The sequence below is a fragment of the Mesoplodon mirus genome (assembly GCF_964341445.2).
Source record: "Mesoplodon mirus genome assembly, chromosome: 8".
Lineage (NCBI taxonomy): Eukaryota > Metazoa > Chordata > Mammalia > Artiodactyla > Ziphiidae > Mesoplodon > Mesoplodon mirus.
In genome coordinates this window covers 11,190,084-11,207,565 of record NC_138984.1, presented here as the reverse complement: position 1 = coordinate 11,207,565, position 17,482 = coordinate 11,190,084, and the positions used below count along the sequence as shown (strand labels likewise).

At 40.1% G+C, this 17,482-nt stretch overlaps 1 protein-coding gene across 1 annotated transcript in view; it reads left to right on the top strand.

The window, feature by feature from the left end:
* The window catches only part of CCL20 (C-C motif chemokine ligand 20), a gene marked incomplete at its 3' end in the record, with an annotated part of 32,734 nt that extends 20,066 nt beyond the window's left edge, over positions 1-12,668 (top strand). The window contains exon 4 of the mRNA XM_082630401.1: positions 12,440-12,668. Within this exon, the coding sequence (XP_082486527.1) occupies positions 12,440-12,668 (229 nt within the window). The remainder of the gene's footprint in view (positions 1-12,439) is intronic.
* Between the last annotated feature and the right edge of the window lie 4,814 nt (positions 12,669-17,482).

The window sequence follows — 17,482 nt, the reverse complement described above, 5'->3', positions numbered from 1 at the left end:
GGTAGTGTATATATGTCCATGCCACTCTCTCACTTCATCCCCAGCTTACATTTCCCCCTCCCCGTGTCCTCAAGTCCATTCTCTACATCTGCATCTTTATTCCTGTCCTGCCCTTAGGTTCTTCTTCAGAACCATTTTATTTTTCTTTTTTTAGATTCTGAGTGCTCTTTCTATCCTACAAAGTCTCTGCCATTTGATCATGTTTCTTCCCCCCTTAGTGATGACATTCTCTTCTTTCAAAAAGTTGCTTATTCCTGGGCTTCGCTGGTGGTGCAGTGGTTGAGAGTCTGCCTGCCGATGCAGGGGACATGGGTTCGTGCCCCGGTCCGGGAAGATCCCACATGCCGCGGAGCTGCTGGGCCCGTGAGCAATGGCCGCTGGGCCTGCGCGTCCAGAGCCTGTTGCTCCGCAACGGGAGAGGCCACAACAGTGAGAGGCCCGAGTACCGCAAAAAAAAAAAAAAAAAAAAAAAAGTTGCTTATTCCTGACTTTAAAAAAAATAGCATGGCTGACCAGGTGGGCAAATATGCTCATTTTGAGTGACGTTTTAATCTCTTTTTTGTTCCATTGACTCATAATTATAATTCACTAAGAAGGATTCATTCATCTATTAGGAAAGAATTTGAGGAGGTTTGATAACGGGCTGACAGCTGGACAGATTGAAGTGTGGAGCATCTTTCTTTTTTCATATCTCAAACATCACTTTTTGAGAGTGTTAGAACAATTTGCAAAATTTTTCTAATGACAAATATTTTCCTTTCCTATCAACTTTTGAGGAATTTCTTCTTAAAGGGAATAAATTCTCTGATAGACATGTACTTAACATTCAATTTGAAGAACACTTTCAAATATACATTATCTAAAAGAGGAAATATTAAAGGTGAAAGCAATTTAAAGATGAGAATTTTAAACCAACTTAGCACAGAGGCCCTAACCAAAAGGCATTTATAGAGTGTTAACTCATACACTGAGTTCACACCTGAATTAAGGGAAACATTTGTTTGTAGGTGGGGAAATTTTTATTAGTAATACTTCATTGGCATTAAAAAACTCCTTGAATATGAGTTTATAAGTGGCAGTTCTTTTGTGCTTTATAACTTCACTCCATATCACTTTTACTACCACTCTACTAAATGATCTCCAGAGAAGTATAAAGACCCAGTGTTAGGTCTGTCCAAAACTTTCCTTTTCCACATGTTACTAAAAAAAAAAAAAATCAAACTGTAAAGACTTGTAATTTTAGAAAAATTTACTGGTGGACATCTATTAATATACGGGGGTGGGAGTTTAAGTGGGGCGGTACTCCATGAGACAGGTAGGGATGCACAGTTTGTATCCTGCTTCCAGAGGTAGGAGAATTCCACAGAGGGCCCTGGTAAGTTCAAATCTCCTGAGTCCAGAATTGCATTGTGAGGCAGGGATGGAAAGTCCCCTCCTGAGCTCAGGAATGTGGAGACTCAGTGGGCACCCTTCATTCTCATCTTAGGGTTGAAGGCATGGGCCGGGTGATGTACTGCAGTCTCGCTCATTCTGCTCTGTACAAACCTTGCCCAATATACTAGCGGAGTAAATCTTTTCCCATGTTAAAGAAAAAGAAATTTTCAGAGTAGATGTAGTCCACGCACACTTGACCACGATCCTCCTAAGGTAGATCCTTGGAAAATTTTCAGACATGGAATAAATCTGTGATGATTCATAAACAGAAGGGAATTTTATGAATTAACAAATGACTGGGAGCATTTTTTTCTTTTCTTTCTTTCTTTTTTTTTCAGTACGCAGGCCTCTCACTTTTGCAGCCTCTCCCGTTGCGGAGCACAGGCTCCAGACACGCAGGCTCAGTGGCCATGGCTCACGGGCCCAGCTGCTCCGCGGCATGTGGGATCTTCCCAGACCGGGGCACGGACCCATGTCCCCTGCATCGGCAGGCGGACTCTCAACCACTGCGCCACCAGGGAAGCCCGGGAGCATCTTTTAAAAGCCAGTCAACTGGATAGCTCTGGGCATACAGAGATGAAGATGCCCATCCCTGCCCATTGGATGGGCCAAGTTTGGAGAGGCTGTGGAGCAAAAGGAATTCCTGTAGACTGCGAGTCGGAATGTAAATTGTTACCACCTCTTTGGAAAACAGCTTGGCATTTTTTACAAAACCTGAATATAAGCACACACTGTGACTCAGCAGTGCTGTCCCATTTATACCCTGGAGATATGTGGGCATACATGTGCCAAGATTCTTGTACAAGAATGTTCTCAGCAGCACTGTTTATAGTAGCTCCAAACTGGTTCATCAACTTTAGAATGGATAAATCGTGGAATATCACATGCAATGGAGATCTAAACGCAGCAATAGCTTAGAATATTTTTTTTAATTTTTATTTTATATTGGAGTACTTGATTTACAATGTTGTGTTAGTTTCAGGTGTACAGCAAAGTGATTCAGTTATACGTATACATATATCTATTCTTTTTCAGATTCTTTTCCCATTTAGGTTATTTTTTTTTATTAGTTTCTGCTTTATAACAAAGTGAATCAGTCATACATATACATCTGTTCCCACATCCCTTCCCTCATGCATCTCCCTCCCTCCCACCCCTCCAGGCGGTCACAAAGCACCGAGCTGATCTCCCTGTGCTCTGCGGCTGCTTCCCACTATCTATCTTCCTTATGTTTGGTAGTGTATATATGTCCATGCCTCTCTTTCACTTTGTCACAGCTTACCCTTCCCGCTCCCCATATCCTCAAGTCCATTCTCAAGTAGGTCTGTGTCTTTATTCCCGTTTTACCCCTAGGTTCTTCATGACATTATTTTTTTAATTCCATATATATGTGTTAGCATACGGTATTTGTCTTTCTCTTTCTGACTTACTTCACTCTGTATGACAGACTCTAGGTCTATCCACCTCATTACAAATAGCTCAGTTTCGTTTCTTTTTATGGCTGAGTAATATTCCATTGTATATATGTGCCACATCTTCTTTATCTATTCATCCGATGATGGACACTTAGGTTGTTTCCAGCTCTGGGCTATTGTGAATAGAGCTGCAATGAGCATTTTGGTACATGTCTCTTTGTGAATTATGGTTTTCTCAGGGTATATGCCTAGTAGTGGGATTGCTGGATCATATGGTAGTTCTATTTTTAGTCTTTTAAGGAACCTCCATACTGTTCTCCATAGTGGCTGTACCAATTCACATTCCCACCAGCAGTGCAAGAGTGTTCCCTTTTCTCCACACCCTCTCCAGCATTTACTGTTTCTAGATTTCTTGATGATGGCCATTCTGACTGGTGTGAGATGATATCTCATTGTAGTTTTGATTTGCATTTCTCTAATGATTAATGATGTTGAGCATTCTTTCATGTGTTTGTTGGCAGTCTGTATATCTTCTTTGGAGAAATGCCTATTGAAGTCTTCTGCCCATTTTTGGATTGGGTTGTTTGTTTTTTTGCTATTGAGCTGCATGAGCTGTTTATAAATTTTGGAGATTAATCCTTTGTCAGTTGCTTCATTTGCAAATATTTTCTCCCATTCTGAGGGTTGTCTTTTGGTCTTCTTTATGGTTTCCTTTGCTGTGCAAAAGCTTTGAAGTTTCATTAGGTCCCATTTGTTTATCTTTGTTTTTATTTCCATTTCTCTAGGAGGTGGGTCCAAAAGGATCTTGCTGTGATTTATGTCATAGAGTGTTCTGCCTATGTTTTCCTCTAAGAGTTTGATAGTTTCTGGCCTTACATTTAGGTCTTTAATCCATTTTGAGCTTATTTTTGTGTATGGCGTTAGGGAATGATCTAATCTCAAACTTTTACATGTCCCTGTCCAGTTTTCCCAGCACCACTTATTGAAGAGGCTGTCCTTTCTCCACTGTACATTCCTGCCTCCTTTATCAAAGATAAGTTGGCCATATGTGTGTGGGTTTATCTCTGGGCTTTCTATCCTGATCCACTGATCTATCTTTCTGTTTTTATGCCAGTACCACACTGTCTTGATTACTGTAGCTTTGTAGTATAGTCTGAAGTCAGGGAGCCTGATTCCTCCAGCTCCGTTTTTCGTTCTCAAGATTGCTTTGGCTATTCGGGGTCTTTTGTTTTTCCAAACAAATTTTGAATTTTTTTGTTCTAGTTCTGTGAAAAATGCCAGTGGTAGTTTGATAGGGATTGCATTGAATCTGTAGATTGCTTTGGGTAGTAGAGTCATTTTCACAATATTGATTCTTCCAATCCAGGAGCATGGTATATCTCTCCATCTATTTGTATCATCTTTAATTTCTTTCATCAGTGTCTTATAATTTTCTGCATACAGGTCTTTTGTCTCCTTAGGTAGGTTTATTCCTAGATATTTTATTCTTTTTGTTGCAATGGTAAATGGGAGTGTTTTCTTGATTTCATTTTCAGATTTTTCATCATTAGTGTACAGGAATGCCAGAGATTTCTGTACATTAATTTTGTATCCTGCAACTTTACCAAATTCATTGATTAGCTCTAGTAGTTTTTCGGTAGCATCTTTAGGATTCTCTATGTATAGTATCATGTCATCTGCAAACAGTGACAGCTTTACTTCTTCTTTTCCAATTTGGATTCCTTTTATTTCCTTTTCTTCTCTGATTGCTGTGGCTAAAACTTCCAAAACTATGTTGAATAAGAGTGGTGAGAGTGGGCAGCCTTGTCTTGTTCCTGATCTTAGTGGAAATGGTTTCAGTTTTTCACCATTGAGGACAATGTTGGCTGTGGGTTTGTCATATATGGCCTTTATTATGTTGAGGAAAGTTCCCTCTATGCCTACTTTCTGCAGGGTTTTTATCATAAATGGGTGTTGAATTTTGTTGAAAGCTTTCTCTGCATCTATTGAGATGATCATATGGTTTTTCTCCTTCAACTTGTTAATATGGTGTATCACATTGATTGATTTGCATATATTGAAGAATCCTTGCCTTCCTGGAATAAACCCCACTTGATCATGGTGTATGATCCTTTTAATGTGCTGTTGGATTCTGTTTGCTAGTATTTTGTTGAGGATTTTTGCATCTATGTTCATCAGTGATATTGGCCTGTAGTTTTCTTTCTTTGTGACATCCTTGCCTGCTTTTGGTATCAAGGTGATGGTGGCCTCGTAGAATGAGTTTGGGAGTGTTCTTCCCTCTGCTATATTTTGGAAGAGTTTGAGAAGGATAGGTGTTAGCTCTTCTCTAAATGTTTGATAGAATTCGCCTGTGAAGCCATCTGGTCCTGGGCTTTTGTTTGATGGAAGATTTTTTAATGAGTTTCAATTTCAGTGCTTGTGATTGGTCTATTCATATTTTCTATTTCTTCCTGAGTCAGTCTTGGCAGGTTGTGCATTTCTAAGAATTTGTCCATTTCTTCCAGGTTGTCCATTTTATTGGCATAGAGTTGCTTATAGTAATCTCTCATGATCTTTTGTATTTCTGCAGTGTCAGTTGTTACTTCTCCCATTTAGGTTATTACAGAATATTGAGTAGGGTTCTCTGTGCTATACAGTAGGTTCTTGCTGATTATTTATTTTATATATAGTAGTGTGTATATGTTAATCCCAAGCTCCTAATTTATCTCTTCCCCCGACCTTTCCCCTTTGGTAACCGTAAGTTTGTTTACTAAGTCTGTGAGTCTGATTCTGCTTTGTAAATAAGTTCATTTGTATCATTTTTTTAAGACTCCATATATAAGTGATATCATATGATATTTGTCTTTCTCTGTCTGACTTACTTCACTTAGTATGATAATCTCTAGGTCCATCCATGTTGCTGCAAATGGCATTATTTCATTCTTTTTTTATTGAATAGCCTAGACTTTTGAACATAGCATTGAGTGAAATAAAAAGGACAAGAGAGGGGCTTCCCTGGTGGCGCAGTGGTTGGGGGTCCACCTTCTGATGTAGGGGACGCAGGTTCGTGCCCCAGTCCGGGAGGATCTTGCATGCCGTGAAGCGGCTGGGCCTGTGAGCCATGGTCACTGGGCTTGTGCGTCCGGAGCCTGTGTTCCACAACGGGAGAGGCCACAACAGTGAGAGGCCCACGTACTGCAAAAAAAAAAAAAAAAAAAAGGACAAGAGAGAGCGATATATAGGATCTATCTACAGATTATCCCATTTTTATAAAATTCAGAAACAGGAAAAAATTCAACCTTACTTTTTAGGAATGCATGCAAAGGTGGTAAAACTAAAGAAAAGTGAGGAAATGATTAGCATAAAGGCAAAGAGTACACTTATTTTCAGGAGAGAGTAAGGAGAATGTGACCAAAACAGGGCACTGTGGGGTTCTGGGGATTCTAACCTGGGTGGAGGTTCTATGAATTTTTAAAAATATTTGTTCAGTACACTATACATTTGTTTTATGCATTCCTTTCATACGTTGTTATATCTGACTTCTTTTTTTAAGGTTAAATTTACAATTCTGCTTTGAATTTTGATTGATCGGGAGGTTAAACCCATGAGGAGAGAAGGTGATATAAGTGGGAGAACTGTTGCATTCTATAATGATGGGATTGTTTTTCTTTAATTTATTTTATTTTTATTTACTTATCTATTTATTTTTGAGTATAGCTGCTTTACAATGTTGTGTTAGTTTCTGCTGTACAGCAAAGTGAATCAGCCACCTGTATACATATATCCTCACTTCCTTGGATTTCCTTCCCATTTAGGTCACCACAGAGCATTGAGGAGAGTTCCCTGTGCTATACCATCGGTTCTCATTAGTTATCTATTTTATACATAGTAGTGTATATATGTCAATCCCAATCTCCCAATCCATCCCATGCCCCCCTTCTCCCCTGAGGACATTTCTTTTTCTTTTTTTTTGATGAAGCAAAAAGAAGGAAGACCTAAAGAAAATAAGAGGAATAAGGAAAACTTAGAAGGGAAAACTGAGGCACAGATAGAAAGGAGAAGAGAGAGTAGGGAATGAGTCAGGAGGAAGACAGAGAGAAAGATATTAAAGACATAAAAACTAAGAATATAGGCAAGAGCTAGAGTGAAAAAAGGGAAGAAGGAAACAAAGAAGATCTGAGAAAATGGGTTGTTAAGACCATATCCCTCTCAGGTGAAGGAAGGGGGAAAATAAATGAAAGAGAAGTGAGAAACAAAGTTTTAACACAAAAAACAAGAGAGAAATTGATCAGAAATGTCTAATGGGAATGTGAAAATTAAAAGTTCACAAGGCAAGAATAAAATGAGGTTTATTTTTTTTATTTTTATTTTTTTTTGCTGTACGCGGGCCTCTCACTGCCGTGGCCTCTCCCGTTGCGGAGCACAGGCTCCGGACACACAGGCTCCGCGGCCATGGCTCGCGGGCCCAGCCGCTCCGCGGCACGTGGGATCCTCCGGGATCGGGGCACGAACCCGTGTCCCCTGCATCGGCAGGCGGACTCTCAACCACTGCGCCACCAGGGAAGCCCGAGGTTTATTTTTAAAAGAACAATATTTATAGAAAACCAAGAAGGCCCAAATTTCAAAGATCAACAAAACCAAGTAATGCAGAAACCTTTAGAAAAGAAACAAGAAAGGCATAAGAGAAAAAATAAATCCTAATAGTTCAATCATATAAAGATGTTAAGGGAAAAAATCGGGTGAAAGGAGCAAAAAATATTTAAGTTATGATTCAAGTGAAAATATAGAAGAAGAAAAAAGGGTAAAAACTGTTAGATTTTCTAAATTTCAGGTCTCTTTACATTTACTCTAATAAAAATAAAAGAAAAATGGAAGGAAGAGATGAAAAACACCACAAAGCCATCCCTTTTGAGTCACTCCAAGTCATTAAAACGGGAAAATCCATCATTGCAGGAAGGAATGAGGAACCTGATGAAAGCTGGGAGAAGGATGGGAAAATAAAAGGATGTCAAAATCATGAGTTCACTTTTCCTTGGGGGTGCGACACTCCCTCAGCTGGAAAGTCAAGTTCCACTCAAGCTAAGGGAGCAGTTAGGAAGTGACTTCATGAAAATCTTCCTCTGCTCTGGGGTAATTTGTGCCTTTCATGATTTAACTCAGTCTACCACATCTTGACCTAGTTGAAAACTGGGTCAGACAGTTTTTTTAAACGGAAGCCTAAAAACCACCCTCCTTTAAACAAATTCATATTTTGCACTATTTTCTATGTTCAGTTTCTTAGTTCTATCTTTTTGGAAATGTTAACAAAAGCTGCTTGAGCCAGCTGAAGACCCTGGTCTCTAAATCCAGAAAGGACTGAAAAGAAACCTGGGATTTCATAAAATATTCGATAGTAGGAAGACTTACTCACAGCCCCTTTATGTATGGCCCTGGGCGTTAATGTATATGACACTCGGCTCATTTTGGCCCTGACATTTCTCTTTTTCTGAGCAATTATGGAGGTCCAGTTGAATTTCATTTTGGCTCAAAGATTTATATGAGGTGCTGAAGGAAGACAGTGTGGCAGGAGTTGGGTTTTTGCCATCTGGCTGGTTGGAATGGATATGATCCCCAAGGAAGTTTGCCAGGTAAAATAGAGGATACCCAGTTAATTTTGAATTTCAGATAAGCAACACACTTTTTAAAGCATTATTATGTCTCATGCAATATTTGGGGCATACTTTTACTAAAAGTATTATGTGCCATTTATCTGATATTCAAAATTAATGGGGTGTCCTGTATTTTCACTGGCTAAATCTGGCAATTGTATCCTGAAGGCAGTCTTGGCAGCCACAAGTACAAGAAGATACAGTCAAAAGATAGAAAGAGCCTGGGTCCCTGAATCAAATGCATCTCTGAATCTAAGCCTACATGACAACTGCACAGGAGGGCTACCTAGATTTTAGGACTTCCAACCTCCAGAACTGTAAGAGAAAAAAGTTTGTGCTTTAAGCCAGGAAGGCAGTGGTAATTTGTTACTGTGACCATAGTAAGAAAATACATAGTCTAATACTTTGGAATTACTGGACCTCTTTTCATCTCTCTTTCTTTTTCCTTTTTCTTCTTCTTTGTGTACCCCATACACAAAAAGAATGTCAGAAATGGAAAGGACATTGGAGATAATCAAACTCAATTTGCTTGTTTTCAGGGGAGTGAACCAAGGACAAAATCACCATTTAATCCACTTGCAATAGTAACTCTCAGCATTTTTTCCCTCGATGCTATCTACATCTGTCTACTCTCTTATATTTCTCTTCCTCTTTCTTCTCCTCATCTAATTATCTCCCTCTTCCCAATTCTTTCTAGTCTTCCTACTGCCAGCCCCCTTCCTTTTCTCCATCACTTATCCAAACTCCATCCATCCAGCTGTCCATCCTTCTATCCATCCATCCATCCATCCATCCATCCATCCAACATTCTCTTCCCTGCTTTGTTCATTATTCCAAAGAAACACTTTTCAAATTCGTGAATCTCTGCTTCCCCCAAATACTTAGTCATTTTGATGTGTTACTACTTATAGATTCATCTGAGTAAAGAAACTTCCTTTTTAAAAACGCAGTATCTTTACTTTGGTTGTCGAGTTTTCATAGGCAAGATACATCTGGGGCACTTGTTAAGATGCCAATATTTTGGAGACACTCATTTTTGTATACATGTATTTGTATACTGTTTAAGTACTTTATATATTTGCATATTGTTTAAATACAGAAGGTTCATGACTTAATGATGGTTGACTTGAGATTTTTCGACTTTACAATGGTGCAATACGCATTCAGTGGAGATTGTACTTCGAATGGAATTTTGATCTTTTCTTGGGCTAGTGAAATGTGTGGTACAGTCCTTTCTCGTGATGCTGGGCAGTGGCAGTGAGTCTCAGCTCCCCACCAGCCATGTGATCATGGGGGGAAACAACAAACACACTTACAGCCTTTCTGGACCCAGACTACCAATTTGCTTTTCACTTTCAGTACTTTCAGAATTCCATCAACTGCATGAGATATTCAACACTTTATTATAAAATAGGCTTTGTGTTGGACAATTTTGCCCACCTCTAGGCTAATGTAAGTGTTCTGAGCACATTTAAGGTAGGCAAGGCTAAGTTATGATGTTTGGTAGGTTAAGTGTATTAAAAGAATTTTTGACTTCTGATATTTTCAAATGAGTTTATTGGGATATAAACCCATCATAAGTCGAGGAAGATCCGTACTTTGAAAAGCACTTTGCAGAGGCTACTTTTTTCACAGACTCTGGGATTTCACAGATCAGTTTTGAAAAAGGTGTGTGTTGGGGGAGGGGTGGGAAGGGATAAATTGGGAGATTGGGATTGACATATACACAATACTATATATAAAATAGATAATAAGGTAATAAAAACCTGCTGAGCACAGGGAACTCTACACAATACTCTGTAATGGTCTATGTGGGAAAAGAATCTAAAAAAATTGAGAGTGGATATATGTATTATATATGAATATACATTCAGATGTACAGCATAGTGAATCAGTTATACATATACATATATGTATAACATTCACTATGCTAACACAACATTGTAAATCAACTATACTCCAATAAAAATTTTTAGAAAAAGGTGTGGGAGATGCACAGTGAAGGGAGGTTGATGAACGGAGTTACCAATCCTTTGTTTTTCAAAGCAAAGTCATTAAAAGCAAATGAGCAAATACACCATCATTTCATTAAAGAAAGGACATTTTCACATCTTAAGCATGGGAAGAACAATTTCAGAATAATGGGAAATTCATCTTAAGAAGCATAGGAAGTAAAGTTATGTTGATACCTAAATGTCTTTTCTTTAAAAAAGGAATATATTAAAGAATTTAGATAGATAAAAATAAATAGCTACATGACAGTTTATCTTACTTTATTTTAGTGTACTTTGTTTTATACAAGCTTGTCAATTTGCACATCTATATTTCTTGTGGTGTGAAATGAAGTGACAATATCCTACTTCTTCTTGGATTTAAGCTTTATCAGTTAGTGTTGAAAATCTGTTCTCATGTGCAAATATTGACAGAAATAGACACAACTTTCTTAAGGTTATTTTACTCAATCTAAAATGTTTGGGATAAATATAAAGAAGGGACCTCGTGGCACCAACCATTTCTCCCGGCTTTCTCACTCTCAGTGACAGAAGCTGCTCTGGTTGGTGATTTTCCTGATTGAGAAGGAAAGAGCCAGAGGCTGCAGGGCTCTGCCCTTCCTGGTAGCACTTCCTCGCAGGGCTGGCCCCGCCGGGAGCTGAGCGAGAGCATCTGGGTCCAGATGCGAGGAGTCTGGACTGGGGAAAACATCATCCCTGAGAGATACCACATCTCAGACTACTTCTGGGAGCCAACTTTTCTTCATCACCTTTGGAAAGGTGATGAAAACTTGCTGGCCAATGGTTTTCCAAAGCACATCAGAATCACCTGTATAGTTTTAGAAGCATAGAGGTGCTTGGTCCCACTTGAAATCTATGGGATCAGAATTTCTGGGAGTGATGTCTTGGTGTACACACACACACACACACACATGCACATATAAAACCACACAGGTGATCTGATGCCCACCCTCATTAAGAAACTTGCTATGCATTACTGATTCTCACCCATGGACGCCCATTCTACTTATTTGGGGAGCAATTCCTGGGCCCTACTCCAGGCTACGTATACCAGAATATCTGATAGAGGAGGGACAGCCTGGGCATTAGTCATTTTTAAAAACTTTGCAGATGATTCTAGTGTGTAACCAAGGTTGAGAATTTCAGGACAAAAATTGTTTGTATCCATATAATTTTGCATACCACTGCAGGAGTCCGCTATTAAGGAATCCTGGCATTGACCCTTTGGAGCCAAGAGTCAGCCACTCCTTGGCATGACTTTGTAAATCTCATGGGCTTTCTTGGGAGGCGGAGGCAGGGTAAGCTTTATAATAGTAGCTAATGCTTCCCGAGTGCCTGGCCTTGCTCTAGGGATTTACATGTATTGCTGTGTCTCACGAGGATACCAGGAAGTTGGCACTATTATTCTCTTTACTTTACAGAAGGAGGAGTGGAAGTGAACTCGGTTGTCTGGATTCATGCAGTTGGGTCTTGATGCAGCCTAGCTCAACATTCATCCGCTTTGCCAGATTGCTGTGCAGGAGGAAGCAGTTTGGCTGGGAAAGTGTTTGCAGGCAGATTATTAAGGAGGGCAGCTAATGTAGAGGCTTGCGACAGGCTGGCAGCTGGAGTGAGTCCAGAAAGACCCTTGCAAATGGCAGACGCTGGAGGAAAAGAGCACTGAGAACACTTCTGGTGGGAAGGAGAATTGGCGAGTGAAGGGAGCTGAGACTGAGCCGAAAACAAACGTCCTTGTCCTGTTTCAACAACTTCCCAGAGCTTTGTATCCAGAGAAGGAGAGGGAAACTGCTTTTCATGTGAGGCGTGTACACTGAGAACTGCTCTTCAGTGGTGAGCTCTTCCTATTCCCACGTGGCACCCAAAGGAAAGTCATTTGAATTGAAGGTACAGCATGAGGTTTATGGTCTCTAGAACGAGGGACATAACAGTCCCTTTCCTTTGCGCTCCTCAGACCACACCAAGAGGATGAGCCATACTTTGAAAAGAAGAAGAAGAAGAAGAGAAACATGTTTTCAGAGGGCAGGGTCATCATGAAGAGAGGACTGGACAGTGGTGTGAGGAAGCAGTGGGGTTGCACAGTGGTCACGGATGGCCAGCTTCTGCTGGGCTGTCCTATAGAACACGACTTCGATTTGCTGGGTCCAGTCTCAAGGGCTGAACTGGTGGTGGACACTGGCTGAGAATTTATCCTATTAGAAGAAAGTTCTCCCTAACTGCCCCAAGAAATGTATTCTTTATTACCAGAAGGACCCAAGATAGGCTGTACAATGACTGGGGGTGGGGAGGTACCTGTCAATGTCTTTGCAACTGACTTTCTGTTGTTCTGGGATGATTCCCCATCCTCATTCAGTGATTGAACAGGGCTTATTGTCCTTGGGCTAGGCACGAGGGATACAATGGTGAACACACACACTAGGAAAGCAGTGGGGGGGGGGGAAGAGAAATAAACAGCTTCACTCCTACACTTATGATCACTTGCTCCCAAAACCTAGAATCAGAATTCAGATTATTTAGCACTGTGTTTCCTATTATATTTTAGACTTACCATCTCTCTTTCTCTCTCTCTCTCTCTCTCTCTCTCTCTCTCTCTCTCTCCCTGGCTTTGTTCAAATGCCCTGTATTTTTCTCTTCCTCTTTGTCTGCTTTTTTTTTCTTTTTCTTTATTTTCCTTATTTTTTAACATCTTTATTGGAGTATAATTGCTTTACAATGGTGTGTTAGTTTCTGCTGTATAACAAAGTGAATCAGTTATATGGATACATATACCCCATATCTCTTCCCTCTTGTGTCTTCCTCCCTCCCACCCTCCCTATCTCACCCCTCTAGGTGGTCACAAAGCACCAAGCTTATCTTCCTATGCTATGTGGCTGCTTCCCACTAGCTATCTATTTTACATTTGGCAGTGTATATATGTCAATGCCACTCTCTCACTTCGTCCCAGTTTAACCTTCCCCCTCCTTGTGTCCTCAAGTCCATTCTCTACATCTGCATCTTTATTCCTGTCCTGCCCCTAGGTTCTTCATAACCTTTTTTTTTTTTTTTTTTAGATTCCATATGTCTGTGTTAGCATATGGTATTTGTTTTTCTCTTTCTAACTTACTTCACTCTGTATGACAGTCTCTAGGTCCATCCACCTCACTACAAATAACTCAATTTCATTTCTTTTCATGGCTGAGTAATATTCCATTGTATATATATGCCTCATATTCTTTATCCATTCATCTGTCGATGGACACTTAGGTTGTTTCCATGTCCTGGTTATTGTGAATAGAGCTGCAATGAACATTGTGGTACATGATTCTTTTTGAATTATGGTTTTCTCAGGGTATATGCCCAGTAGTGGTATTGCTGGATCATTTGGTAATTCTATTTTTAGTTTTTTAAGGAACCTCCATACTGTTCTCCATAGTGGCTGTATCAATTTTCTTTGTCTGTTTTTAATGCCTCTTTTCCTCCTCTTTAACCATGTGTCTTAGTTATTTTTTTCTCTCTTTTGTCCACCATTCTTCCCTTTACCTCTTTCATATCCCCCATTAATAAATAAGTGGAATTATTACATTTATTAAACAATATCTAAGTACTATACTTACATAGGTATATACCTAAATATCAGTTCATTGTTTCAATATTCCTGGTTATATTAGAAGAATCAAATGAATGTAGTCTGCAAATATTTAAGTATGACACACAACTTTGATTAAGTTCATGAAGTATTTTAATAAAAGAGAAAATAAGTTCCTTCTCTCTTCCAAGCCAGTTCTCAAACGTGAACTTCCTCCCTTCACCTTGGGCATGGGAAGTACTGAGCAGTTTATAACAGAAAAGTTTTCATGCATTGTTTATTTTGTTAACTGATAGTGAATAGCTTTCTTGTTCTGCTCTGGATTATCAGATACCAAGCATTTGTAGAACAATAGCCTTAGCAAGACAGCCAGCCCTGAAAGCTAACTTCACTTTATTGTTTCAAAAGTGGTGGTTTCCATTGTGAAGAAACACAGTTTGAATTTTTATTCTTTTCACCTCTGTAGGTTTAAGTCTTGGGTGAATTCTGAGAACAAGCAATTCAAACAGTTCTGGTTTAGCATGAAAGTGAAGAGCATGTAACAACATATTTTAGGACCTTTGACCTGGAAAGTACTAAAAAAATAAATCACTCTAGGCTATTCTAGGTATTAAATAGCACCTTCCTGCTCCAAGAGAGGAGTAGGTCAAGGTGTTAGAGGAATCGGGGCAGTGGGGGTGTGGGCTGCAGCGAAACACAGCCCTACCCCTTATAAAACACTTAACTAGCACATCTGGTTAGAGAGCGATGTGGTCCAACGTCTTAACGTGTTATTGACCCTAGTTTCTAATGGCGTCTTTTGTCCAGATATCTTTCTACTTCTAAAAAGAAATAAAAAGAAAAAAAGAAATCAGATACCTGTTGGAGTGATGTTTTCCCTGGCTTTATGCCCAGTTAGATACTATCATAGATGCTTTTCTTTTCCTTCCTGCAATGTTGCACATTTTTTACTCATTGTATCTGGGGGAAAAGATATGACCAGTTGCCAAACTGCCAAACAGATCTGTCAATTGTTAGGGGATGAGGAACCAACCTTTGGTGGTGTGTGCCAGGTACTGTACTAGGTGGTTTACACTCATGATCTCCCTTACGTCTCACGGTAATTTTCCCAGGGAGGCGTTATCATTGTACCCACGGGATGCTGAGAAGGTCAGGAAATTGCCCACATTTCCATAGGATGCGGTAGCCGAGTAGGGCTTCAAACTCGCATCTTTCTGACTCTGTCTCCAAACTTTCTATCGTAGCTGAGAACATAGCCCAAGACTGGGTTTAAGCACTTCTTCTTCCATTCTTTTTTATAGACCGCTAGGGTGGCAAGGTCATCTAGGAAACCTGAGGTAGAAAGATGTCTGGGAAATGTAGTCTTGGGTTTCTCAGCTCCAGCTTGCTATAAGGCCTCATACCACCAATACAAGGGGATTGGAATTTCTTGGTTTGAGGAATATTTTCCCATTGTCTGCCTAATTTATCAGGAGTTCCATTTCCCCTTGATGCACTTGCTGGAGCCAATATCCAATTCTTGCCATAGATGGCATCTTTGGCTATTGGTGATACCCATGAATTCCCTTCTTCCCTCACAAACTTTCAAATCACAACAACTACAGCAAAAAATGTGCCCATTATTGTAATGAAACCATCCCTCATGCAGATGAGAATACATTCAACTTCCCCCCAAAGCAGAGACTCCAAATGTTATCACATGCAGCATTCACCTCTGGGTGTCAGTCTTTCCCCCTTTAGTTTAACCACAGTTTTGATTGCTATGCTATAACATGTGGAGAAAATTAAGCCCCATGTAGAACAGTAGAAAAAAAGGAGAGAAAAGATAAAAATATGTCATAAAATGGAGAGAAGGAATATGTTATCTACAACAATGTACATTTTTTGCAACTGATCATGAGTATTTGTTACTTGTATCTTTCTTACTCCACTGCCCGTTCTATGTTGCCTTTGTCTTCAGCCAGCCCCTCATCAGGTTAGGGTTCTTTATTCAGGGGGTAAACCAAACGTTCACTCCTGAAGGGTATGAATCATGGATGCCCTTGTTATACTGGTTCTCATGGTCTTCCATGGAGTTTTACCACTTGACATGGCATGAAGTGGGGTCCCCATAGAATTTTTTGGTTTGAGGAATATTTTCCCATTGTCTGCCTAATTTAGCAGGAGTTCCATTTCCCCTTGATAACTGACCTAATCTCCCCAGTAAATGTGGTCACCCTCCTTTCTTACCTGTTTATCCAGGGACACAGGAATCTGAAATGGCAAAGGGCAGCTCTTAGCTATGGGAACATTGTTGTGTCTAATGGAACAATTTTGTCCCAGGAATTCAGACAACTAAATCGGCAAAACCACACTTGAAAAGATGATAATCAAACTTTTGTGAGTGAATTATTAGGTAGAATATTAAGAGATGCCACTCTAATTTCCATCCTTTGGGTCCCAGAACAATGGATTCTAACTATGGGAAAATCAGTACCCAGTATGTTTGCTGGTTCAGGGCAAATAACCACATTAGGAGCAAACACCACAATCTCACCAAGTACTGCTTTCCACCTGGCCCTGGAGCTAAGTTCTCTGTAGGCCAGTGGCTTCCAGGTGGTCAGGTTATGGTAAGAAGAGCTGAGAACTCTTGGACCACCTTAATTCTTTTCTTTTTTTTTTTAAGGGAAATAATAGTCAACTTATTTATTTGTTTGTTTATTTATTTATTTATTTTAATTTTTTTCTGGCTGCACTATGCAGCTTGCAGAATCTTAGTTCCCCAACCAGAGATTGAACCCCAGGCCCACAGCAGTGAAAGCGTGAGTCCTAACCATTGGACTGCCAGGGAATTCTGACCGCCTTAATTCTTGAGCATGTACATGGTGCTGTGCTCAGTAGCAACACTGTTTGGATAGCGTGATGATGCATGTCTTAGTCTGTTTGTGCTACTATAACAAAATACCACAGACTGGGCAGCTTATAAACAACAGAAATGTATTCCTTACAGAGCTGGAGGGTGGAAGTGTGAGACTAGAGTGCCAACATGGTTGAGTGAGGGCCCCCTTCCAGCTTTTTGCTGTGTCCTCACATGGGAGGAGGGGCTGGGGGGCTCTCTCTCTGACTTCCTTTTAAAGGACACTAATCTCATTCATAAGGGCTCACTCTCATGACCTAATCACCTCCCAAAGTTCCCACCTCCTAATACCATCACACTTGACATTAGGATTTCAACAAATGCATTTTGGGAGGACACACATATTCAACCTACAGCAATGCAGGAGGCAGACCGTGTGGCAGGAGGGAGCGTGGTAGGCAGAGAGTGAAAATTCTTATCCAGCATCAGGGTCTTTTCCACTGAGGGCAAGTTTCTGTCCCCTCCATCCTACCAGTAAGAAAAAAACAGAACTGAGTCAGCCAAACCGTCAGCTCTGCCAAAGTGGCCAAGTAAGA